Raw genomic sequence first — 24,032 nt, 5'->3', positions numbered from 1 at the left:
CCAGCGACACCTTGCTGCGCAGGCGCGGCGCGCGGGCCCGCCCCCCAGCTGGCGGCACGGCCATATTTAAAGGACGGCGGGCGCGGCGAACCAATGGGCGGCGAACGTGAGGGGGCGGTGCGTGGCGGCGCAAGGCCCCGGATGTGGCTGCGGCGGCTCCTCCTCCCCCGCGCTCCTCAGAGCTCCGGCCGCGCGCCCCTCCTTGGTTCGCTCGGTGCCCGCGCAGGCCCCTCGGGCGGCGGCGACGAGGCGCCTAGGCGGAAGCGGCGGCGGGCGGAGGAGCGCAGGAACGGGCGGCCAGGCCACCGCGCGGCTGCGGAGCGGGCCGCGGCCCGGCGCTCGTCCCCCCCCGCGGCCCGACGCACCCCGGCCGGCGCCATGAGCGGCTCCTCAGGCACCCCGTATCTGGGCAGCAAGATCAGCCTCATCTCCAAGGCGCAGATCCGCTACGAGGGCATTCTCTACACCATCGACACCGACAACTCCACCGTGGCGCTTGCCAAAGGTAGCGGCCGCCGCCCGCCCTCGCGCCCGCCGGCCCCAACCGCCCGAGCCCGCGGAGCCCGCCGACCCCCGTCCGCCAACAGCCCCGGCCCGCGCCACCCTCCCCGCCCCGGGGCGACCCCAAGCCCGGCGTTGAGACTCCCGTACCGTCCCGGAGCCTGGCGCCCAGACCCCGCCCGGAACCCACCCAGGGCACCCCTAGGCCGAGATCTCCTGCCCGCGCCTTCACCCCGGACGCCCCCCGGGCGCCCCCTCCCGCGCGCCGCCCTCCCCCAGAGCAGCCGGCCGCACAATGGTCTCCCTAGGCTCCCAGGGCGGCGTTATTGTGCGCGGGCGCCGGGCGGTGTTTGGTGAGGGGCGGGCCCGGCCCCGGCGGCGCCGCCCCCTCGGCCGCCCAGCCCACCTCTGCAGGTGCCAGCTCCGAGGGGCAGGGCGGCTCCCGTCTGCGGGCCTCCTCCCCGCCAGCCTGGGGAGATTCCTGCGGGGGAGCCTCGAGGTCGGGCGGCGGGGCCAGTGTCCCGGCCTCTCCCGAAGGCTGGGGGCGGGGTCACAACACGCGAATCCTGCAAGCTTTTCTGGAACCTATTAGACAGCTGGGGCCTTGATCCTGAACAAATACCGCGTCCTAATGCAGCCTCCTGCCAAGGCAGAAGCATCCGTTTGGCAGCCAGATGCCCCGGTTTAAACCGTTCTCCTGCTGTATCCTGACGTTCACACTGTGGGGCTTACCTTTTGGTGACAGCCGCCTGTGGGCGCTGATAACCCGCTGTAGCCGCTGGGAGACTTACAGGAAAGGGGCTGTTCTCTAGAATCAGAATCTCTGAGGTTGTTGAGACAGCGGGTAGTCCAGAGTTTCTTTGTCTTCATCACCCAGAGAAGATGGGGAGTGCACTTCCCCTGCCTCTCAGAGAAAAGTGCCGGTGGAGCCATGTCTGCCTAAGCCCACGTGTGCTGGATCTGGTGCTCGGCTTCCCAGGGGTTCTTGAAGTGTCTAGACGCGTCTGAAACGCTTCTTAAGTCACAGGGAGCCGCAAGTGTAGAAGAAGAACTCGTTCCAAACAGGGAGTGTCTTCTGCGTGGCTCCAGGAGCTCGCTGAGCATGCCAGGGCTGTGCACTCACTTGCAGCCGTGGGACCTCACTACACTTATTACAGGAGAGCCCAGTTAGAGAGACAGCCCAGAGTAGGCCCAGGAGTTAGTAGGAGTTGTGCTCTTATGAGTTAGAGGCTGCTGTCCCACCCAGCTCTGCCCCTAGAGGCTTGCTAAAAGGAGATTTGGTAGGGCTCTGGAAGCCTGCTGGTTAGGGGTTAGTGGGCTCAGAATTCCTTATAGGTGCGGAAGCCGGGGTCAGAGGTGGCTTTGGTCATAAAGCAGCCAGCTGGCTGTTTGATCTACAGAGTCATATGTGAACAGGGAGGCCTTGCGAAGCAAGCCTTGTTTTGCTGAGAGCTCTGTACGTTGGTGTGTTCGCACATGAGACAGTCTGTGAAATTGTTCCTTGTTATCTTTGTGATCTAGAACTGTCTGTTGTCTGGAGCTTCACCAATTGGTGCGTTATCAGCACTGTCCACTGAAAATTGGGGTGTTAAGTAGTTGTTGAAATGTGGACCTAGAGTCCTGTGTTGTGGCTCTGAGCAAGTGCCGCCGTCTTCTGGAAGACTTGGGAGCGGTGGTGTCAGGGTTGATTGAACTGGCTGAGGACAACAATAACGTTTCTCTTTCTCCACTCATAAGTGAGGTCCTTTGGCACTGAAGACCGTCCCACAGATAGGCCTGCGCCCCCCAGAGAGGAGATTTATGAGTACATCATTTTCCGGGGAAGTGACATCAAAGATATCACTGTGTGTGAACCTCCAAAAGCTCAGCACACACTCCCACAGGATCCTGCCATTGTTCAGGTAAGTGTGCCACTGTCTCTCTGTGCACACTAAGAGATGCTGGTTTCAATTTGGAGCTTGGTGGCATGTTTTGTCAGAATGCTCAATGTGAGGAATAACCTTTTTTTTTCTTTTTTTCCTTTGAGACGGAGTCTCACTGTGTTGCCAGGCTTCAGTGCAGTGGCGTGATCTCAGCTCATTGCAACCTCTGCTTCCTGGGTTCAAGTGATTCTCCTGCCTCAGCCTCCCGAGTAGCTGGGACTAACAGGCACGCACCACCACGCCCAGCTAAGTTTTGTATTTTTAGTAGAGACAGAGTTTCACCATGTTGGTCAGGATGGTCTCAATCTCTTGACTTCATGATCTGCCCGCCTTGGCCTCCCAGAGTGCTAGGATTACAGGCATGAACCAAAGTACTCGGCCTGAGGAATATCCTTTTAATGAAAAGTGGCTTATTTTTTGTCTAGGCCATTGCTGTTCTCGCGGAAGGTGTTGATTCTTGTAGCACACACAGTAGGTGGTGTGTGCTGTGTCTCATGGCTCTTAAGGAAGGAGACCTGGGGAGCTGGGCGTGTGCGCGCGTGTGTGTAGTGTAGTGTAGTGTGAGTGGATGCTCCTGGACCTGTGATGTTTGGGGCATAGCGTTTCCCTTAGTTTCTGGTTGGAGAAGTCTGAGCCCTCAGCAGCTGCTGTGAGTGGGGTGACATACCTGCAGGGACTGCGGGCTTGCCCTTGGGTTATGCCCAGATGTTACATGCTGCTGTTGTACGACACCAGATTTGTAAGTCTGATGCCACGTTCCTGCTTATTGGGTTATGGCTTATTTTGCCCATGCTCACACCAGGGAGCCCAGATTAATATTTTCTTCACTTCTAAACTTAAATATTCACTGGCTCCTCTGGGGTTCAGACTGCACCAGGTTCCGTGCCGAGCACCCGTCCTGGAAGGTGGGATCACACGGGGCAGGCTTTGGCAGCAGTGGGGAGCCATCCAATGGCTTTGAGTTAGGAGAAATTTGGGTTAGAATTACATGGACAAGATGCCTGTAATCTCAGCACTTTGGGAGGCCGAGGAGGGCAGATCATCTGAGGTCAAGTGTTCAAGACCAGCCTGGCCAACATGGCAAAACGCCATCTCTACTAAAAGTATAAAAATTAGCTGGATGTGGTGGTGGGCATCTGTAATCTCAGGTACTCGGGAGGCTGAGGCAGGGAAAATCGCTTGAATCTGGGAGGCAGTGAGCTGAGATCACGCTGTTGCACTCCAGCCCAGGCAACAGAGCAATGCAATGTCTCAAAAAAAAAAAAAAAAAAGAAAGAAAGAAAAAAGAATTGCATGATTACATGGACAGGTGGAACTGGAACTGAAATGCTGTGGAAAAGGCAGCTCTCACCATACTGGAAACTGGTACCCCAAGGGCTCCTCCAGCATCTCAAGGATGCAGGCTGATGGGGACAGTGCTTGTTTGCCAGCTGAACAAGCACTCTGATGCAGGCGTGTGGGGTGATGGGATGGCCTTCGCTGTTCTCACCCGATGTCTCATTGTTCAGTCTTCCCTGGGTTCTGCCTCCGCCTCGCCCTTCCAGCCGCACGTGCCTTACAGCCCTTTCCGAGGGATGGCGCCCTACGGCCCGCTGGCGGCCAGCTCCCTGCTCAGCCAGCAGTATGCCGCCTCCCTGGGTCTAGGTGAGTGACCTGTTTCTGTCTGGTAAACTACCCGTGCGTGTAACTGTCACTGAGTGGAGCGATGGAGCCTGAGAGTGGGGGCGTGCATTCTTGTCACGCTCAGCTTATAGACTGTTTTATTGCACACTTAGTAAATTACCCAGTGCAACTTCAGCTTGTGAGAGCATTTAGTAACTACTCAACTGAGAGTAAAAGAGGCAGCGGCCTGAGTGTTGGAACAGAATAATCAAATCAAAATTCATTCGAAGAGTCAGGGTGGATCTAGGTGGAAGTCCTGGGCCAGGCATGGTGGCTCATGCATGGAATTCCAGCACTTTGGGAGGCCAAGGCAGGTGGATCATGAGGTCAGGAGTTCGAGACCAGCCTGGCCAACATGGGGAAATCCTGTCTCTACTAGAAATGCAAAAATTAGCTGGGTGTGGTGGGACACACCTGTAATCCCAGCTACTTGGAAGGTTGAGGCATAAGAATAGCTTAAACCTGGGAGGCGGATGTTGCAGTGAGCCGAGATTGCACCACTGCACTCTAGCCTGAGTGACACAGCGAGACTCTGTCTCTAAAAATAAATAGGTGGAAGTCCTGGTATATCTGCTTCAAAGAAGAAATAGCTGATATATATGTAGTGTTACAGATGAGGTCTAGCTATTTGCACATTTATAAGCCTGTAAATATAGAAGTGAAATGCAAGCCCACCCATCATGTTCCTTGTTCTACTGCAAGTGCCTCGCTCAAAAATGGTTTCAACTGAGATTGAACAACCCCAGAATATGATTCTACTCTCTGTATGTAGAGAGAGATCCTGCTTTGTCCTTTACCTGGACCTAGCTTTGCAGATGGGCTCAGAGTATAGAATTGGCAGGTGATCCACCGCCCTTGCTCAGAATCCAGCATGAAGTAGTGAGACAGGGAACCCTAAATGAGGTCTGTAGGCCACTTGCTGCTACAAATCATGCTTGTCTTGGTTGCTGTTCCTAGTGTAACAGGTGGCCTTCCCAGCCCAGCTCTCTATGTTTCTAAAATATGTTTGTATGACAGAGTCCTACAAGAGGTTGCTTGGCTCTTTCCAAGCTTGCTAGACACAAGACAAGTGTATCCTGACTTATTTGTGTGCTTTCTTTTTGCTCTTTCTCCTTTATCTTCCTTTAGAGAAGTTGGTAAGCCCTCCAGCCTCAGCCGCTGCTTCCAGCCCTAGCTCTTCTCCATCTCCACAGCCCGTTTCAGAGCTTGACTTGTCCTCAGAGCCACAGCAGCTCACTGCCAAGGGTAACAGCAGTTTGGGAGAACTGCATGCTGTCTTGCAAACCGTTCTGAGAGTGAGGGGTAAAGCAGCAGACAGAATGACAGTAGCTGTAGCAGATCATTTGCCAAGCCCATGCAGCCGCTGAGCTGCTTGTTTGCTTCAGCACATAGTCCTGATTGTGAACTCTCAGTGTTAAAGAAGGGATTACAAAGAATCAGCGGAGTAGTTTGTTCTCTCCCCCTGGGTCCAGGTTCTCTATTGACCTGTACCATGGCTACCACATACGGGAAACTTCACTGTTCACAGAAAGTCATTTCCCTGGGGTTTTTGCTGGGTCCTAAACGTGTTCTAGAGTGCTGCAGGGGGGACTCCCCAAAGCACCTCACATTCCCATGCTGCTCTTTGATCTGTGTGGTGCATAGGTCACTTGTTTAGGGGATTCAAAATTAGGGGCTTGGGTGACAGTTGCCAACTGTTTGGCCAGGTGGACAGTATCAGCCTGATGGCCAGCTGGCCAGTGCTGGTATACACCACCTGTGTCTGTGCTGTGGTGGCAGCGGCACCTGGGGTTTCTAGACCTTTCCTCACATTCTACTCATTTCCCCTGAAGTTCTAAAATTCACATTGACAATCTTTCATATGTTTGTGTTACACGTAGCACCCTGACAAGCTGAACCTTCGCCATTACCCGGCCCTGGTCCAGGATGATGCCTGGGCTTTCCTTATGGCACACAGCTGCTGTCAGTCTGTCATTCTGCAGGTGCTGCTTTCCAAATCCTGCATGTACTCAGTGTATCTGAGTTAGAGAGTAGTCGAGTAGTCATTTTTTTTCCCCACTTAAAAATGACACAGATACTTCTATTGCTCTTAGGATCAGTTACCTAAACCTGCTCATAGGGCAAGACTTTGTTTGAACTAGTTGGTTGTATAAAAAGCAGACAAGCCCCATGTCCCTGCAGTCACAGTATGATCAGGAAGCAGGCAATGCTATGCTCGTCTCCCGGACATGCTGAGTGAGACAATCGGTGAGAAAGTGGCCCGGGTGCATTCCTGCCAGAGAACGCTTACCAGACCTCTATGCGGAGCCGCTCCCACCTGCCCTTTGAGAGCTTCTCTTGATCTGGTTACAAGGAATTTTTTACAGGGAATTTTTGTTGTTGTTTCTATTCCATAAAAACAGTAAGATGAGATGCCCAGTCTTCATGTGTATTGGGCTGTTGCTCTAATAATAATTACCCCATGGTTAGGGCGCCTTTTCTGTTTCAGATCTCTATTCACTTACACCCAGTCCCACATTGTCCTGTTTAGAGTCCCCACAGGTCCTGGAACTTTGGAAAGGGAGGAGATGGAGAGAGGTGGGTGGTGCTTCCCTTTTTCTTCTTGGTTCAGAGGACCTAGTTTCTGAGGGTTCATCCCCTGTGCATGGGCCTCAGACTGTGGTTTCGTAGGCACAGCTCCTTGCCAAAGGCTACCTAGGAGCCCTTCGCGTCTTCATGATGAGCCTTTGCCCTTGAGAGAAGTGTAGGCTGCTACTGTCTCGCAAGTCAGCTCCTCCTCCATACTTTTTAGTTTTATTGTGTCTTAAGTGGAAATGACAGTGTTCTAGAATTTAACTTCAGAATTTGATCACTGCATTTTCTAGAAAATCCCAGGCTGGGCTGGTTCTTCTCCAGTATGGACCAGAATGAAACAAATTATCAGATCCTGAATTCACCAGGCTCTTGGGGCTATGAGCCCCTTTGGGATGGGAGCTTGTGTGGTTTTAAGAAAGCTGTTTCAGCACTGCTGGGGAGGTGCCTGTTTGTAGGCACGGTGTTTTTCCTCTCCTTGAGGTTCCCTAACTTGGGGAGCTCAGGGCTTTTGGGGTAGGGAGTCCAAAGATGAACTGGCCTTGGTGCTGCCCAGTGACTTGGCCTTCTTTTGCTGTCTGGGCTAGCCTCAGAGGGAACGGCCCAGTCTGGGGGTGCTTTGCCTGGATTTGGTAGAACCTCTAGGCAGTTGCCCTCCTTTCCTTCCTGACATGCCAGCAGAAGAGAAATGCCTGGAGGTGTAAGGCTTGCTTCTTTTCTCTCTGTTTTTAAACCCTCCTCCCCTCCTCAATTCAGGAGCTGGTTTTCCATCCATCCCAGTCGGCAAGAGCCCGATGGTGGAGCAGGCTGTCCAGACTGGTTCTGCTGACAACCTGAATGCTAAAAAGCTGTTACCTGGCAAGGGCACCACAGGGACGCAGCTCAACGGTCGTCAGGCCCAGCCGAGCAGCAAGACAGTCAGCGGTACTTGAACACATTTTTTCCTGGAGTTTGCTTGATGTTCTAGAAGTGGCACACTACTTCCTGCGCTATTTTATTTTATTTTTATTAAAAAAAATACTACTTCCCCATCCTAAGCCCCATGTGCTTTTGCAGGGCAGGCCTGTGCAGCAGCCTCCTGCGGTGCTGCTGTGTGTGCCCCGTGGTGGTGGGGCTGCTTCTGGGTTCTGGCTTCCAGCTTCTGTAGGAGCTTTGCCTTACTCTTCCCTTTTGCGCCTTAGATGTAGTCCAGCCAGCAGCTGTGCAAACTCAAGGGCAGGTGAATGACGAGAACAGAAGACCTCAGAGGAGGCGATCAGGTAACCCTTGTTGCCACTTGATTTCTGGGGACCATGAGTGATAAGGCTGAGCTGCTCTGCTTGCCCTCCTGCCTGCTTCTCTGGGTGCTGGTTTCCGGGGTGCTGGTGTGGTGTTGCTGCTTGTGTGCTCTGTCCCCTCTGTGGCCTTGGGGGTGTGCCTGGAAACTCCTTGTGAGGTGTTTGAGATCACCAGGTTGGTGACCTACTTCAGCCAGGGCTGTCCTTTGTCCTCACAGGAAACAGGCGAACAAGGAATCGCTCAAGAGGGCAAAACCGTCCAACTAACGTCAAGGAAAATACAATCAAATTTGAGGGTGACTTTGATTTCGAGAGTGCAAATGCCCAGTTCAACCGAGAGGAGCTTGACAAAGAATTTAAGAAGAAACTGAATTTTAAAGGTTTGGCTCATTATATGAAAATTATCCTCTGCACAGGAGTACCCCTAGAGAGTGTTAGGAGTAGAGGCCTGGCGGGGTGTGGTGGTTCATGCCTGTAATCTCAGCACTTTGGGAGGCTGAGGTGGGTGGATCACCTGAGGTCAGGAGTTCAACACCAGCCTGGCCAACACGACGAAACCCCGTCTCTACTAAAAATCCAAAAATTAGCTGGGCATGGTGGTGGGTGCCTGTAATCCCAGCTACTCAGGAGACTGAGGCAGGAAATCATTTGAACCCAGGAGGTGGAGGTTGCAGTGGGAGTGAGCCGAGATTGTGCCACTGCACTCCAGCCTGGGCGACAGAGCAAGACTCTGTCTCAAGAAAAAGGAAGAGATGCCTGGAGGAACTGGGGAAGCCAGGCGGGCGGTGAGCGGCAGTGAGGAGGAACAGGGGAAGCCAGGCGGGCGGTGAGCGGCAGTGAGGAGGAACTGGGGAAGCCAGGCGGGCGGTGAGCGGCAGTGAGGAATCAGTGATGCGAGATGCCGGGAGGTGTGGAAATGGGCGGGATAAGGTGCGGACTGCACGGCCCGATGGCAGAACGAGACGCGTGCTCAGAAGGAAGAAGAAGGGATCTCTGCTTTGCACAGGGCGTAGTTGGCGCCTCAGCCTGAGGGAGGCTCCCGAGCGAGCCTGGAGGGACCACCCTGCTAGAAGGCCGTGCGCTCTGCCCCTCCCGCACCTCCACGTGTTCTGCTTCTCTTTGTAGATGACAAGGCTGAGAAGGGGGAAGAGAAGGACCTGGCTGTGGTGACCCAGAGCGCCGAAGCGCCTGCCGAGGAAGACCTTCTGGGGCCCAACTGCTACTATGACAAATCCAAGTCGTTCTTTGACAACATCTCTTCTGAACTCAAGACCAGGTGAGAGGCTGAATGAATGAGGGGAGGACAGTCCTCCAATCTAGAAAGGACAGGACTGAGGGCTCTCAATCTGAAGACAGAGCTGGACTCTGAGCCTCAGGGTAGCTGTTCTAGGGTCCTGCTTGCATTTCTGCGTGATGAGTGCAGGAGTCCCAGCAGGTTACGTGTGGGAAGCCTCTTGGGGATCCTGACCTGAGGAGTCGGCTGAGGTCAAGTCCCTGTTTCCTCTTGGCTTTGCTGCGCTGTCCCCACAAAGGCTGGGCTGCACTGCCCTCCCCAGCAGACCCGTGTCCACATTCAGCATACCTCACTGTGCTCTGCTTGCTGGTCCCGCTGGCCTGGCAGCCTGAGGACCTTGCTTTGCAGCCTGAGGTATGGCTAGAGCGTGCTCACACTGGCCTGCCTTCACTTCATGGTTTGAGGCGAGGGACCATGTGGTGTGTTTTATTTTTCACACCTAACAGCTGGTCAGAAGTCCCACGAAGCAACCTACAGTGTGGGCCGGGCTTGGAGATTTGGGCCCATTTGCCCTGCAGATTGAGCGCCAGACATGCCGCGGGGGGCGTTGAGGTGGCCTCAGAAGGCAGGCTGGAAAGCCCCACCTCCTCAGGCTCATGTTCTGCAGGGGAAAGATAGAACAGCGTGTGGTGGAAGGCCAGGCAGTGAGGGCAATGGGATGGAGCTGTGGACTCGATGGGAAATGGATGATCAGTTCTCACAGGTGGAGCAGGCTGCACAGATGAGTGCGGGAAGTGCTTCCAGACAGGCCGAGTCTGGGGGATGGGTTCCTGTAGGGTTTTGTAGGGCATGGAAGTGACTGGCTTTTGTTCCAAGTGCTGCGGGAAGCTATCAGAGGGTTTTGTACTGAAGCGCATGGTGCGGTCTGATGTTTTACGGCTTCTTTGGTGATAGTGGTTGGACAGTGGGCAAGTGTGGCTGCTGACTGGCCAGTTAGGGGACCGGTGCTGCAGCACAGGTGGCTTGGAACCAGGCGGTGGTGACAGAGGGAAGGGGTAGAGTCTAAATGTATCTTGAAGGTGGTGCTAACAGAATTGGCCAACAAGAGAAGAGTCCAGAATGACTCCTAAGTCTTTTGGCCTGGACAGCTGATGGGTGGAGTTGCTGCTGCTTTGAACACGGAAGTCTGTGGGCACAGCAGGTTTCCGGCTGAAGAGGAGCTCAGGGTGGGTGTGCTGCCCTGGAGCTGCTGTCTACGTCGGTGGGAGTGCTGGGTGGGAGTGTTGGGCGCACAGTTGGATGTGGGAAATAGTCTCCCGCTGGCGGCTTGTTTGGGTGGCATGAGTGTCCATGTTGTATCCCTATCTTCCCAACCCCCAAAGCAGAAGTATCACATTCCAGGGACCTTGTTCCATCTAGCCTAGCCCCCTCCTTGTCTAGGAGGGTCCACTTCATGCTCTGGTCTCGGGTCTCCTGGGCCCCTGGGCCTCCCCGGGGCTCCTCTAGCAAGCAATAGGGGTTGCCTTGGTAGCCAAGTAGTATCACTGCTTGCCTGTGGTGACAGAGATGGTAGAGATGGATCCTGAGCCCCTGCCCACTGTGGGGATAGTCCTGGTTGAAAGTGTGGCAGGGAGCACCTGCAGTGCCAGAGCTGGGGTCCAGTGCTGACGGGGCTGCCCCTTCCCTGTATACAGTGGCCCCGGTGAGTCTGTCCCCTCCTTCCCTGGGCCGCTCTGAGGACGAGGCCTGGCCAGAAGCCTGGGAGTCAGTGCCTGCTACAATCAGCATTTCTTCTATGGTTTAGCTCCAGGCGGACGACGTGGGCTGAAGAGAGGAAGCTCAACACGGAGACCTTTGGGGTGTCAGGGAGGTTTCTTCGTGGCCGCAGTTCTCGGGGTGGATTCCGAGGAGGCAGGGGCAATGGGACCACCCGTCGCAACCCCACTTCCCACAGGGCCGGGACTGGCAGGGTGTGAGGGTGCAGCCAAAGGTGAGTGGATGAGCCTTCTGAATGCTTTGGTGGGAGGGTGTAGGGTCAGGCACACCTAGAGAGCTTATGAAGGTGGGGGAGTAGGCTCCATTTCCGAGGAAAAGCCAAACCGAGGGCCTCGAACCTATGAGTCACCCAGGGGGCTCCTGACCAACTTAAACCTGCATCTGTGGGGGCAGGACCCAGGCCCCAGCATCCTCCGAGTGAGACTGCAGGTGTGGGAGGTGAGGTGATGCGGGAGTCGCATGGGCCGGGGGCTCACCACCCAAGTAAAGCCAGCGAGCGAGACCTTGCTCCAAAGCCAGTGTCTTGGCCCAACCCGGCCCTAAATGAATCAGAGGCTTCATTTTTAACAATGTTCCAGTGGATTTGTGGGCACTTTAGGGTCTGGGTAGAGCGTCCCACATGGGGTGCCTGGTGCCGACCCCAGGTGGGCCCTGGAGCTAGGGACTAGGCCTCCTGCCACTAGCTGCCTCCCTGTCCCCAATCTATTGTACAAGTAGGATTCTCAGAGTGGGCTGTGAGAGGAAACGGGGGAAGCCAGCCTGACTCAGGGCAGGAGGGAGGCTGAGTGGCTCCTGCTTGCCAGCAGGGGCAACAGTGCCAGCTTATCCCAGCAGCTGCTTGACTTCCTGTCATCTCTTGCAGGCTCCTACTCAAGTGGCGCAGAAATGACGCTGTGTGTCAGGACGCGAGGAAAACGCTGCACTTACAGGGAGAAGTGGTCGCTTTGTTTCTGGAGTTTGGAAGAGTCCCATACTGCTACTTATGTTTTGGACTTAACTGAACTTGGACATGGTCTGAGTTAGAACCACTTGTTTTGGGGAAGTATTCATGGGTAACCTCTTTGAGGTCTCTTTACCTATGTTTCCTTTTTAGTTGCGCATAGCCTAATTCTAAGGTTTTGGTATTTTGCAAAGAGGTTTCTATAGTGAAAGCTGAATCCTTACTTTGTGACCTTTTTTTTTTTTTTTTTAAATGACAGCTTTGACTTTTAAAAGTGGAACCAAATCTCATTTGGCAAATGTGGCAGCCAACTGCATCTCTGTAACTCAGCTGACCCCTGGTGCTGCTGGCCTGGCACCCCCACTGCCAAGGGTGGGGTCTCAGGAGTCAGGGCCAGCATAGGGTGGTGTGTGTGTCGGGGGTGGGTGGGTGGAGGGCACGGAAGGGGTTGTCCCATGGATCATGTTGTATAAGTGAACCAGACCACCCTGATGGTATCCACAGTGATGTCAAGGTTGGGGCTGGCCAGGGGTGGGTGGACTACAAACATTTCGGAGTAGTGGCCAGGGGCCCTGGACACTAGCCTTGGAGCTGCTGCACAGAGCCTGGTGTCCACAAGCTTCCAGGTCGGGGTTGGAGCCTGGGATGAGCCCCGGCAGCGCCTTGGCCCTTCTGTGGTCCCTGCCAGCCTCTGACCTAGGCCGGTCAGTCATTGCTGGACTCTGGCCACACACTGGTGTTCTCATCCACTTGGAAACGAGCCAGTCTTCTGCAAGGTCAGTTGACCAAGAGCATATTTCCCCTTGGTTGTACATCCTTGTTTTGTGTTTTTGTTTTAATAGTGGGTGGAGGGAGGGCGGGGTCTACATTTGTTGCATGAGTCGATGGGTCAGAACTTTAGTATACGCATGCGTCCTCTGAGTGACAGGGCATTTTGTCAAAAATAAGCACCTTGGTAACTAAACCCCTCTGATAGCTATAAAGGCTTTAGTTCTGTATTGATTAAGTTACTGTAAAAGCTTGGGTTTATTTTTGTAGGACTTAATGGCTAAGAATTAGAACATAGCAAGGGGGCTCCTCTGTTGGAGTAATGTAAATTGTAATTATAAATAAAAATGCAAACCTTTAAAATTTTCTTTTCTGATGCTCTAAGAATCCTGTTGACTCTGCTGCCCAGGTCACCTCTGCATCATGTCCAGGTCTGGAGCATACTTAGGCTGGTGGAATTTGGGGAGACTTGGGCCCCGTCAGGTGATGGAACAAGGCAGCTGACCCAATTGGTCGGGTGAAGTGCAGCCAGCAGACCCGGCTTCTCCCTGTGGGCCGCCCTTCTGGGATGAATGGCTCTGCTCTCAGAAACTGGATACAAAGTCCTTTTAAAAACCCAGTTCACAGATAACGCCTGTATCAATCAGTGGCCCCTTTGCCACCTTCCTGCTGCCTCCAAGCTCCCCAGCTCAGGAACGTTCATGTTCTCAGGCACCGTAGAGCAGGTTACACAGCCATGAGCGAGCTGCACCCTGGACCCATGCAGAAAAACAAAGATACGGCTGGTTCTAGGCTCAGAGCATCCCATTTCAGTCTAATGGGTTTCCAGGTGACCTTAAAAGTGGTCCTCAGAGAGGATGAGGAGACACATCAGCTGCATGAGTTCTCCTTTCAGTACCTGCCTGTGGCCATTGGGTGGGGATAATGGATATCCTTGACCAACAGAAAAATAAATCTTCTGTTATGTGTGCCAGATACTGGTGGCCACAGTCCTCACCCGGCTAGATGATTTGGTGAAACAGGTATTGCCTCCCAGAGAATCTCAAGGTAGTCAGGTTATCGCATACCACCTGACCTTGCTGTTAAAATGTTAATTGTTTTGACAATTGTACATTTTATGCTGAGCTCCAAATGTATCTGGGCCCCTTTACTCCTTTTTAGAAGGTATGTGCCCAAAACCAAGGACCAGAGCAAGTGGTAGCATGGGAGAAAAGGGGTGACCCGAGGACACAAAAGCCTTCAACTGCTGCTGGACTAGAAGCCAAAATGCAAGAAAGGGCAGAGAATAGCCAGAACAGTCTTCAAGAGAAAGTAGGGAGCAGACATCAAGATGTGGTCTATGAAAGTCAGACATGGAAAGCTGCTTTGAACAAAGCTGCTGCTCTACAGAATTAACCCAGGGCTACCTGTGTTTGTGTCCTTGACATTATACATTCATTAGGGGACTAGAATGAAGGTCTAAAAGCAAATGGAAGTCATTCTGTGTCTACAACAGAGAAACGGGTCTGCTGAAGGCCAGGTTTCTCTGCAGCACCCAGGGCAGCAGCTGGTTTCCCAAGGGAGGAATCTCTGTCTCACACTGGCTTGCTGTCTTAGCCACAAGGAACAGAAAGGAAAGCTCAAACTTAAGGCAGCTCAGGCTTGAAAAAGAAGGGTGAGAGATGAGAGGAATACTATGATTGCACCTAAAGATACACATTCTCTTAAAGAAAAAAAAAGGTTAAAAAATACGGAAGTTTATTGTAGGACACTCAGTGTGAATAAATGGAATGGAAAGGCCTACACATCATTGAGACTCATCCATGATTGATTTGAATTTAAAAATTACAAGCAAAGACATTTTATTCATCATGATGCTTTCTTTTGTTTCTTCTTTTCGTTTTCTTCTTTTTCTTTTTCAATTTCAGCAACATACTTCTCAATTTCTTCAGGATTTAAAATCTATCAAAAAAAACTTCATGGTTACCTAAGCCAAACAAGGTGCCAAGGAACCAGCGCCCTCTTCTGGGGAGGGTAGCCAGGCTTTGGCACTGCTGCTCATACAGCCTCTTTGGAGAGGGACCTCAAGGAAAACAAGAGGATGCTGGCCTGACCTAGACAAGTATTAAGCAGCAGCAGCAGATCTGACTGGCAGCTGCTCAGCATGCCCAGAGAACACGCGTGGACCATCTAATCAGAGGAAGATGGGAATCTTCTCTTTGACGTATGGGGAGCCTCAGAAAAACATTTTCCTAATGTTAAAACCACAGAACGACCCCATGATGTTTCCTTCTGAACTGGTACTGCCCTGATCATGGAGAAAACTCACAGGTAAAGAAAGCAGACAAACTTGGTGATTACCTTGAGGGGTTGATCTCGCCTCATGACAGCAAGTTCAATGTTTTTGCCACCTGACTGAACCACCTTGAAGGGATAGAAGACAGGAGCATTAGCCACCTTTCCCTATTCAAGACAAAAGCAGCTCTCAGGAGTACCTTAAATAGGTGTGTACCCAAACCCAAGTCCCAGGAATGGAGGTTCCAGTCCCCCAAAACCTGTGTCTTTGTCCTAAATGCATTTATGAAGTCTACTTGGGATGCCTGCACACCCTCCTGCCTCCCAGCACTGGGACTCCTCTCTATTGCACAGCAGCTGTGCTCAAGGCCCTCCCCTTGACATAGTGGTCACCACCAGGAATCCTGATGCCTACACTCCAGCCTGGCCTTCCAGCTAGTCCCTCTCTGGTTTCACCTGCTAGCACTTCAAGGTCTCAACAAAGCCCAACCATATCTCCAGTTCTCTAATCCCGACTTTAGCAACAGTTCAAGCCTCTGGAAGGCCTAGTGATGGCATGAGGAGAACAGATTCCACAGCTGGACAGCTGGGTTCACATCCTGCCTCTGGTTCTCATGCTGTGTGCCCCTGCACAACCCTCGGCTGCCCCAGCTGGATAAAGGCACTAATGATCACACCTTGCGTGGCTATTTCAAGGAACACAGCAGTTAGGATACACCATAGACCAGAGCAGTGCCGGGCACATAGCAGTCATTAGGCATTACTGTTGGATCCTTGCCACTTTCCTTGCTGCCCATCTACCTACCAGTCACCACCAAAACGTGGTATCTTCACCACCTTGCCTGGATTCCAAATGCAAACTTACTTCCAGGAGCGCCTTGATCACCAGCTTAATGGTCAAATCATCTGTTTCAATGGCTTCATCAGTATAGTTCTTCTCCAGGAACTCGCGTACTGACTTGGCACCCCGGCCTATGGCATTGGCCTAAAACAGATACGTTGTCACGTGGCATAGGGCATGACAACCCAGGGCCAGCCCTGGAACACGGCTGCCCCACATGGGCCGCCCAGCCAGTGACGGTGGCAGGAGGCAAGCTGGAGTGCTGGACAGCAGCCCTGGACACAGGCCCTGCCTTGTGGCTTCCTTTTGCAAAGAGCTCTTTAGAATTGGTGCTAATTCTTACCAAGAATGGGATTATACCTTTTATTCCATTATCAAGAGGCAATGGGAGATTTTTTTTTTTTTTTTTTTTTTTGAGATGGAGTTTTGCTCTTGTTGCCCAGGCTGGAGTGTAGTGGTGTGATCTCGGCTCACTGCAACCTCTTCCTCCTGGGTTCAAGCGATTTTCCTGCCTCAGCCTCCTGAGTAGCCAGGATTACAGGCATGTGCCACTATGCCCAGCTAATTTCTTTTGTATTTTTAGTGGAGACAGGGTTCTGCCATGTTGGCCACGCTGGTCTCGAACACCTGACCTCCGTTGATCCACCTGCCTCAGCCTCCCAAAGTGCTGAGATTACAGGCGTGAACCACCACACCCGCCTGAGGATTTTAATTTATGTGGTCTATCCTTACAGCTTGCTGCCCTTTGATTTTCTTCCAAACAGCAATGTTTAATACTTTTCTTGCTCTCATAGGACTAGGTTAACTTAAACCGACTCATTCACTGATACAGGGCCTACAGCAGGAAGCCCAGGACCTCCCACCCCTCAAAGCCTTTTTCTGGCAAGATTGTCCAAAGCCCCTTTGTTTTGTCACGAACTCACCTTCCAGGCATGGTATGTGCCCGATGGGTCAGTCTGATAGAGCCTAGGAGTGCCATCAAAGTCGAAACCCACAATGAGGGCAGAGATGCCAAACGGCCTGCGCCCATTGCTCTGCGTATAACGCTAGCAAGAAAAGAAGCAGGTCAGTACCATCCAACTAAGAAATTGCATGTGAGGAAAGAACCGTACTTAGTCAAAGTATGAACATTTTAAGTCATGCCTAAGCCCCCTCTCAGATTATTAGCAGTTGAAATGATGTATTAGCCAACAGCTTTCAACATCCTTTTCTGCATTTTCACTCCTAGAAAGACTCACCTAGCACCAGAATTGTACCATGGAGGACAACTCAGGTTACTGGAAGTTACTTTGACTGGTAGACATGTATTCTGCTTACATGTTAATGGCATTTCCTCATAGGGTGGCTTCTAGCCCCCTTCAACTGCTTGGTGACTAGTAACTCAGGATGGCAAGACAAAAGCTATCATTTCCCTCTAGACACAGGAATTTGGAATATCCCATTCCAGGACCTGAGAACAGAACAGTGTTACTCAAATTGGTGAGCTAGATCAAGTTACACTTGTGCAAGTCAAGATCAGGATCATGGAATAAATCAGTTTTCTGATTCACCTGAAGTGACATGCAAATCCACATGAAGTGACATGGCAGGACGACCCGCCATGGCGGAGCAGTGACTGCCCTGCTGCCAGAAGTGAGCATGCGATCAGGCAGGCACCCACCTGCTTCAGGCTGGCGATGTAGCGGGTGATGTACTCCACAGTGACCGGGTCCTCCACAGTTAGCCGGTGGCTCTGGCACTCCACCCGGGCCCTGTTGATGACTATCCTTGCATCGGCGGTGAGGCCTACAGGGAGAGCAGAGAGGCTTCTGCTGGAGTAGAGAGAGAGCACAACCTACAGGCTGGGGGATGGACACGATGACCCAGCATTTAACCTTCCACAGACCCCTAAACCGGCAGCAAAGCTATTCTAAGTGACTGGCAGTGGAACCTGTCAGCCCCTGGGAACTTCTAAGAAATTGGGTACAGATGCTTCTCGATGTGCAGTGGGGTGGTATCCCGCTAAACTCATCGTAAGTCGAAAATACCCAGCTGAAAATGCATTGACTACCCCATAAACCCATTGTAAATAATAAATTGTTGGCTGTTGTGCAGAATCTGGATTTTTAAAAACATTGTAGATTGAACCATACTAAGTCAGGGACTGTCTGTATATGAAGAATTGTGTGCCTCGGACCATACTTAAACACGGTACCTGAGTCCTCTTGGGAATCTTAGAAATTGAGTTAATCCCTAATTTCATTACATAAATTGAGATCTTCCCAGATTGGATCTGCTGAGAGGAGAAATGAGCAAGACCAAAACAGCGCTGAGAAGATGCCGAGGCATGGCCTGCATCCACCAGTGCGGTCCTTTTTACTGCTGGGGATGGCAGGACGTGGTTCTGTCCTCTCCATGCCACAGATGCAGTTGGCTCTACAAAGTCCAGCTTTTCTCTAGATTGTAACTGACTGATACAGAAAAATAACAGTGGAGGTCAAATTGCACAGCAGCCAGAAGTGTTTTCATCCATTTAGCCATTTCTCTTTCACCCGCTATGGCAGAGAGGCCACCAAAGAAACTGGCCAACTTAAAAGTCCAAATTCGTTTCTTTTAAATGATTTTCATTTACTCAGTTTATATGGCTCACAACAGCCCACACACCGAGTTAATCTCTAAAGCCCTATTCTTCGCTGAGACTCTGGAGAGTAAGACAGCGCTCCCCACCGACGCGTACCTGCAAAGGCCATGCAGACATTGTCATCCAAAGCACAGATCTTCCGCACTGTTCTTTCATCCTGCAGTTTGGCCACTGACTTCTTCTCCACACCAAGAACAACAATGTCTCTTCCTCGAACACCAACCTTTAATTAAGATCCACAAACCACATAAGAAAGTGACATGAGTGCTGGGTGCAGTGGCTCATGCCTGTAATTCCAGCACTTTTGGAGGCTGAGGTGGGTGGATGACTTGAGTTCAAGAGTTCGAGACCAGCATGGACAGCATGGCAAAACCCTGTCTCTAAAAAAAGTACAAAAATTAGCCAGGCGTGGTGGCTCAAGCCTGCAGTCCCAGCTACTCTGGGGGCTGGTGGGAGGATCGCTAGAGCCTGGTAGGTGGAGGCTGCAGTGAGCCATGATGGCTGGGAGACAGAGACAGCAAGACCCTGTCCCCTCACCCCACCCTCCGAAAAAAAGTGACACATGGTTCTACTGCCAGGCAGCAAGCACTAGGAGCAGATTTGAACCTCGGTCCTGGGGGATACGTACTCTGGGTAGCAGCTCCCACTGGAAGGTGTGTGCACCCACACCCCTTCCTCCTCCACTTGTCTGTCACTGTGGTTGGCACCACATCCTGCAAACCCAGGGGCATTCATCTACTGCTGGTAGAGCTAGCCCAGGCATGCTCACCTAGGTGCCCAACCGCCTTTCAAATGCTGAGATGTAGTTTTAGTTACAGCATAGCTAGTAAGTAACCATTATATAATCGGCATGTGTTTCCTTTCAACCCAATGAATCAAACAGTCCCATGCAAAGCCTGGAAGCCTCAGACTTTCACACTCGAGTCTGGTGTTCTGAAGGCAGTGTTTCTGTAGTTGTGAAATTGTATTGAGCCACAATGCACTGTTTCCTGCACTGTGACATACTCATGTGACAGCCGTGGGAAGGGGCCTGATTTGCCACCAGTGGACAAGGTGTCAACTGTTATCCCAAATTGTTTATGGCTGATACTAGAGAAGGATGTAGCTGTTACTAAAAGCACCGACAATCACTGACAGTCAACCCCCAGTCAAGCCAGAAACAAAGGGAACCATCATTGGGATAAACAGCGGCTCCTGGTTTAGAGCAGGGGCTTCTCCCGCTTAGCACTGTGAGCACCTGGGCAGGCTGATCTCACTGTTCCTGCCGCCCTGAGCACGGGTGGGATATTGAGCAGCGTCCCTGGCCTCTACCCTCTAAATGCCAGGAGCACCTCTGCAAGGTCTTAGACCACTAGAAAAGTCGCCACACACTGCCAGTGGCCCCTGTGGGCACAAAACCATCCCTGGCTGAGAAGTTCTGGTCTCAAGTGTTCGGGTTTTCCGGGAGCTTTCTCAGGTACTGACTCACTTGACCTTCAACTGACTCGAGGCCCAGAGAAGCTACATGGATTTGTTAAAGCCAGGTGCAGCCAACTGGCGGAGGTGGGAGTATTGGGGTCGAAGGCAGGAGTCAGCCGACTCCTAGTGCTCTTTAAGCTGACTTAGATCACCTGATGAATAACTGGGCCTTCATTTCAAAACAAAGATTCAGAAAATGAAAACAATTCAAAATTTAGAGAACCGTGTGTGCTTTCTTTGCCTGCTCAAACCTGAATACCAGGTGATAAAAGAATAACGATCTCACAGGCTGACCAACAAAACTGACACGTCTTGATGCTACGAATTTAAGTTTCAAACAATGTCACTAAGGTCAATGTACACGAGCCCTCGTCAAAATTGAAACGGCCGTGTTCAGACCAGTCCTGACCCGGGCGGCTGCAGCCCGGCCCCGGGAAGGCTCCTTCCGGCAGAGTGCAGGGACCCGGGAAGCGCCCGCCACCGGCCAGACCAGCGAGCTGCTTTGTTCCCGAAGCCCACCTGGGCCTAGAGAACAAGTGTTGCCCTGGGGCGGGTGGGGGTCCCGGTAACGGGGGACTGAGCAGTTCGCTACCCAGCCACCCGGCTGCGTGAACAGCCCCCAGCGAGCGCACAGTCGATCCCCCGCGGCCTGCAGCGGCCCTCGCCCGGCCTCTGCAAACCGGGTCGGCGATGCGACCCACGCGCCCGGCCGGGGCCAGGGGTGCCCAAGATGGCGTCGCCACGGTCCCGCGTGCCCGGTGCCCCACGCGAGGCCGGGCCCCAAGCGAGGCGCTGGGTGGGGAGAACGGGCCATCGCGGCTCACGCCAAACGCCGCCTCTGCAGGCACTCGTGGAGACCGGCAGCGGGGCCCGCGCTCAGCTACAGCCCCGACTGCCCACGCCGCTGCCCCGCGCACGCCCGCGTGCGCCCACAGCTCCGCGCCCGACCCCGACCCTCTCTCGGCTCCCCAGCCCCACTTCCGCCCGCGTCCCCGGCCCCGCGCAGGCCCCGGCGGCTCACCGCGGTCGAGCCCTTCTTGACGGCCTCCTGCGCGTACTCCACTTGGAAGAGATGGCCGTCGGGCGAAAAGACGGTGATGGCGCGGTCGTAGCTCATGCCGGCGGGGCGGCGGCCGAGTTCCTTCCGCCGCGACTCTCAAAAGCGCACACTCACGGCCCGCGCGCACCCGCGACTCCCGGCGCCACTGCGCCCGCGCCCCGCCCTCGGCGCCGTGACCTGCGCTGCCGGCGACGGGCGGCGTCAGGCGGCGTCGGGCGGCGTCAGGCGGCGTCGGGCGGACGTGCGGGCGCGCGCCGGGGCGGGGCCAGGCCGAACCACCGGTGGCCGGGGGTGGGAGGCGGTGCTCCGGCGGAGGGCCGGGCGCTGGGTGCGAGGGGGCCGCCGGGGGCCACCGTTCGGCACTGGGCCGCAGACCCTTCTGCAGGGCGGAGCGGCGGCGCCGCGGGCCCGGAGGCTCGGCGACGGCGACGAGGCGGACGAGCCCATGACGCGGCGCCCCCCGCGCCCCCGCCCCCTGCCCCCCCGCCGCTACTGCGGATAATGAGCGCCTCGGGCCGCCGAGCGCAGCCGGAGTATCCACCCCGATGACCACGGGCTGAGTCCCGCGCAGCCACCATGTCCGTGGCCTTCGCGTCCGCCCGGCCAAGAGGCAAAGGGGAGGTCACGCAGCAAACCATCCAGAAGGTGGGCCGGGCCGGGGCGGCGGCGCCGGGCGGCGGGGCTGAGGGCGGGCGCTCGCGGGGCCGGGGCGCGGGCAGCTGACGGGCGCAGGGCGCGAACAAAGCCGGGGCGCAGCCGGGCGGCCGCGAACCCCGACGGCGGCCCGGTGCCCGTCCCCGCGTTCCACGCCTGCGCGCCAGCGGGCACCGGGCCGTGTGGGGGGCGCTCCCCGGAGAGCCTGCGCCAACTTTGTTGGGGCGGCGGGTCCCTCGGGCCGGGGCACGGGGCGCTGGGGGCCGGGCGGACGCTGGAGGGTGCCGGCCCCCGAGCGCGCTGTCCTCCGAGTCCGCGGCGCGCGCTGGGAACAGTCCTGGGCCGTGCCGGGCGCACGGGGACCCCTCGGGGCCGGGGCGAGGGCTCGTCGCGCTCCGCAGCCAGTCTCGGTGGCGAAGGCGGGCGGCGGGCGACACTCGCTTTCTGCGCTCAGCTTGGCGAGTGGACAAGGGCGCGGGCCGGCCTCCGGGCGCACGGAGATGGCGGGGCCCGCGGCCAGGGCTGCCCCTTCTGCCGCTGGAGCGAGGCGCGGACGATGGAGGCACAGAGGGACGCCTCCCAATGCCCATTTGGAGGGCATCGTTAGGCAGCTCGGCCCCGTAAGAAGCGCACCGCCCACCCGTATCCTCGCGGCCACGCCGCATTTCAGCGTGACACCCTCCCCCGCCGCCTCGCCTAACAAACTTGATGGATTTGCTCCACAACCTTTCCTCTAGCTCCGTAAGTTCGGCCTTGTGGATTTCAAGAGATAGCGTTTACAGGGGTTTGGGACACCGTTATCCAAAGCCCTAAGTTTTGAAATTGAGACTTTGCATTTTCTGCTGTTTTTCGGTAGAAGACAAATTCGGAAGAAAATCAGCATTAGCCATTCCCGTTTCAGTTGTCGCAACATCTTTTGGAGTGACATTCGTTTTTTCCTCAACTCCGACTCCGTCTTCACCCTGGTGAGATTGCAGGGATAAACAGTGGTATTCCTAGGTTCCCAGGAGCGGCGTGTCTCCCTAAGGGGGTTCACCTTGACCTTGACTGTGGCTCTTATTCCTTGATGACATGCCAGTCTCCTGTGGAAGTTGTCCTAAATCTATCGCCTATTTTGAGACTACCCTTGCTGTTGCTAGTTTTAGAAATTTGATGGTCTTAACAAATGAGAACCTTGGCCAACTCTGAACAGGAGAGATTGAGAATAGCAGAAACACAGATTTACAAGTGTGGCATTTTAATTTACGTAGTAAACACTTATGTGTGCCTACTGTATCCCAGACACTGTTCTAAGGGTTTTATAAATTTTAATTCATCCAATTCTTCATAGAAGCTACTGGCATCCCGTTTAACAGCTAAGGACGCTGAGGTCTAGGGAGGCTGTGCCTTGCTGGTAAGTGGACGCTGAAGCCTGGGGTGCTGAGTGCCTTGCTGGTAAGTGGCACAGCCAGGTGTTGAACCCAGACTGTGACTCCAGGGTCTGCTCTGTTGGTACCCCTTGATCTGGGAACATTTGGCCAGGCGGAGGTCAAGCTCTAGGCTCAGAGGCAAATGTTGGAACCCGGAGCATCTCCTGGCACTCTGGTTTTTTGGACCTTAGCAGTCATTGAAGCTACCTTTGTCTTCAACGTTCGTCCTGTTACTTGCACTGCGCACACACTTCCATTGAAGCTCCCCAAATTCTCCAGGTAAAAGTGTGTATTGAGGTGCTGCCCCAAACATCAGATTAGAAAGGAAGAAATGCACCTGGGGACTGTGTGTCCCAGGGCAGAAACTCAGCCTGCTGACCATTGGAAATGGATATTTAGTTTAGGCTGCTGACTTGGCCTGGTAGGGCCAGCAGGCTGCATATTGGGCTTGGTGTTTTGACAGTGAATATATTTACCCAGGGATCTTTTACTGGGAGGTGTGAGAAGGCTGAGAAGGGTGTGAGAGGTGCGTGTTCTATGCCTAAAACGTGTGCTGTGTCCACAGTGTGTGCTAGTAGTCTCATGCCGAGAGCATTAAGAGAAGCCAGGGACCCCTCTGAAACCCGCTTGGTAGTGAAGGGGAAGGAAGAATACAACTTGTCCTTAACAACATAGTGTGTGGGTGGGGATCTTCCAAGCCAACTTCTACTCAACCTTCAAAGCCTCACTCAAATGTTCCCTGTCTCATGCTCCCTCAGCCGTCATGTGGCCCAGGAAGCACTTGCTTGGGCTCCTGAGTTCAGCATGTGACTGATGAATTCTTTGCTGATCCCCAGCCTCTCGTCGTGTCTGAGCACAGTTAGTGCTGAGCACGTGCCGGTGCATCTGTGACTCTGGTTCCATCAGTGGAAGTGTTTTGAAATAAGCAGATGCGTCAGTGTCCTGTGACTTCCTTGACACATTACCACAACCCAGGTGGCTTCAAACGACAGAAATCTATTCCCTTACAGTTTTGGAGGCCAGAAGTCCCAAGTCCAGGGGTCAGTTCCCTGCTCTTCTCTTGGC

At 53.9% G+C, this 24,032-nt stretch overlaps 3 protein-coding genes across 8 annotated transcripts in view; 2 read left to right on the top strand and 1 right to left on the bottom strand.

Annotated features, from left to right (window-relative positions):
• Positions 1-24,032, top strand: part of LOC126929074 (calcium-responsive transactivator) — a 116,783-nt gene that overhangs the window by 54,868 nt on the left and 37,883 nt on the right. The window contains exon 2 of the mRNA XM_050745098.1: positions 21,436-21,549. Within this exon, the coding sequence (XP_050601055.1) occupies positions 21,481-21,549 (69 nt within the window). The 5' untranslated portion in view covers positions 21,436-21,480. The remainder of the gene's footprint in view (positions 1-21,435; positions 21,550-24,032) is intronic.
• LSM14B (LSM family member 14B) lies at positions 123-13,014 on the top strand. Of its 4 annotated transcripts, none has more exons than XM_050745089.1 (10): positions 123-505; positions 2,239-2,402; positions 3,968-4,067; positions 5,214-5,330; positions 7,413-7,580; positions 7,838-7,915; positions 8,152-8,313; positions 9,059-9,209; positions 10,972-11,157; positions 11,806-13,014. In XM_050745089.1, exons 1-9 carry the CDS (start codon positions 142-144, stop codon positions 11,141-11,143), a joined length of 1,476 nt encoding a protein of 491 aa, XP_050601046.1. In that variant the 5' UTR covers positions 123-141; the 3' UTR covers positions 11,144-11,157; positions 11,806-13,014. The 4 variants fall into 4 exon arrangements, with proteins under 4 accessions (XP_050601046.1, XP_050601045.1, XP_050601047.1 ...); XM_050745088.1 differs by having other exon boundaries at positions 3,932-4,067; XM_050745090.1 differs by lacking the exon at positions 5,214-5,330 and having other exon boundaries at positions 3,932-4,067.
• PSMA7 (proteasome 20S subunit alpha 7) overlaps positions 14,375-24,032 on the bottom strand; it is a 189,055-nt gene continuing 179,397 nt past the window's right edge. Inside the window, exons 2-8 of one of the 3 annotated variants that reach the window (XM_050745111.1) lie at positions 20,866-21,070; positions 18,483-18,609; positions 17,427-17,551; positions 16,690-16,812; positions 15,791-15,910; positions 14,992-15,054; positions 14,375-14,592 (exon numbers count right to left, since the gene is read on the bottom strand). In XM_050745111.1, coding sequence (XP_050601068.1) covers positions 14,500-14,592; positions 14,992-15,054; positions 15,791-15,910; positions 16,690-16,812; positions 17,427-17,551; positions 18,483-18,609; positions 20,866-20,961 — 747 coding nt within the window. In that variant the 5' untranslated portion in view covers positions 20,962-21,070 and the 3' untranslated portion in view covers positions 14,375-14,499. Of the gene's footprint in view, positions 14,593-14,991; positions 15,055-15,790; positions 15,911-16,689; positions 16,813-17,426; positions 17,552-18,482; positions 18,610-20,865; positions 21,074-24,032 lie in introns of all 3 variants that reach the window. The other 2 variants (XM_050745112.1, XM_050745109.1) reach the window with 2 other exon arrangements.

The sequence above is a fragment of the Macaca thibetana genome, chromosome 10 (assembly GCF_024542745.1).
Source record: "Macaca thibetana thibetana isolate TM-01 chromosome 10, ASM2454274v1, whole genome shotgun sequence".
NCBI lineage: Eukaryota > Metazoa > Chordata > Mammalia > Primates > Cercopithecidae > Macaca > Macaca thibetana.
The sequence above is the reverse complement of the archived record's forward strand: the minus strand, read 5'-3'. Positions and strand labels throughout refer to the sequence as shown.

Bases quoted from the DNA above. Each gene is read 5' to 3' on its own strand.
- LSM14B (XM_050745088.1), top strand. From the start codon at position 142: ATGTGGCTGCGGCGGCTCCTCCTCCCCCGCGCTCCTCAGAGCTCCGGC. The intron at 4,068-5,213 runs GTGAGTGACCTG...ATCTTCCTTTAG, and splicing joins TGCCGCCTCCCTGGGTCTAG to AGAAGTTGGTAAGCCCTCCA. The intron at 5,331-7,412 runs GTAACAGCAGTT...TCCTCAATTCAG, and splicing joins ACAGCAGCTCACTGCCAAGG to GAGCTGGTTTTCCATCCATC.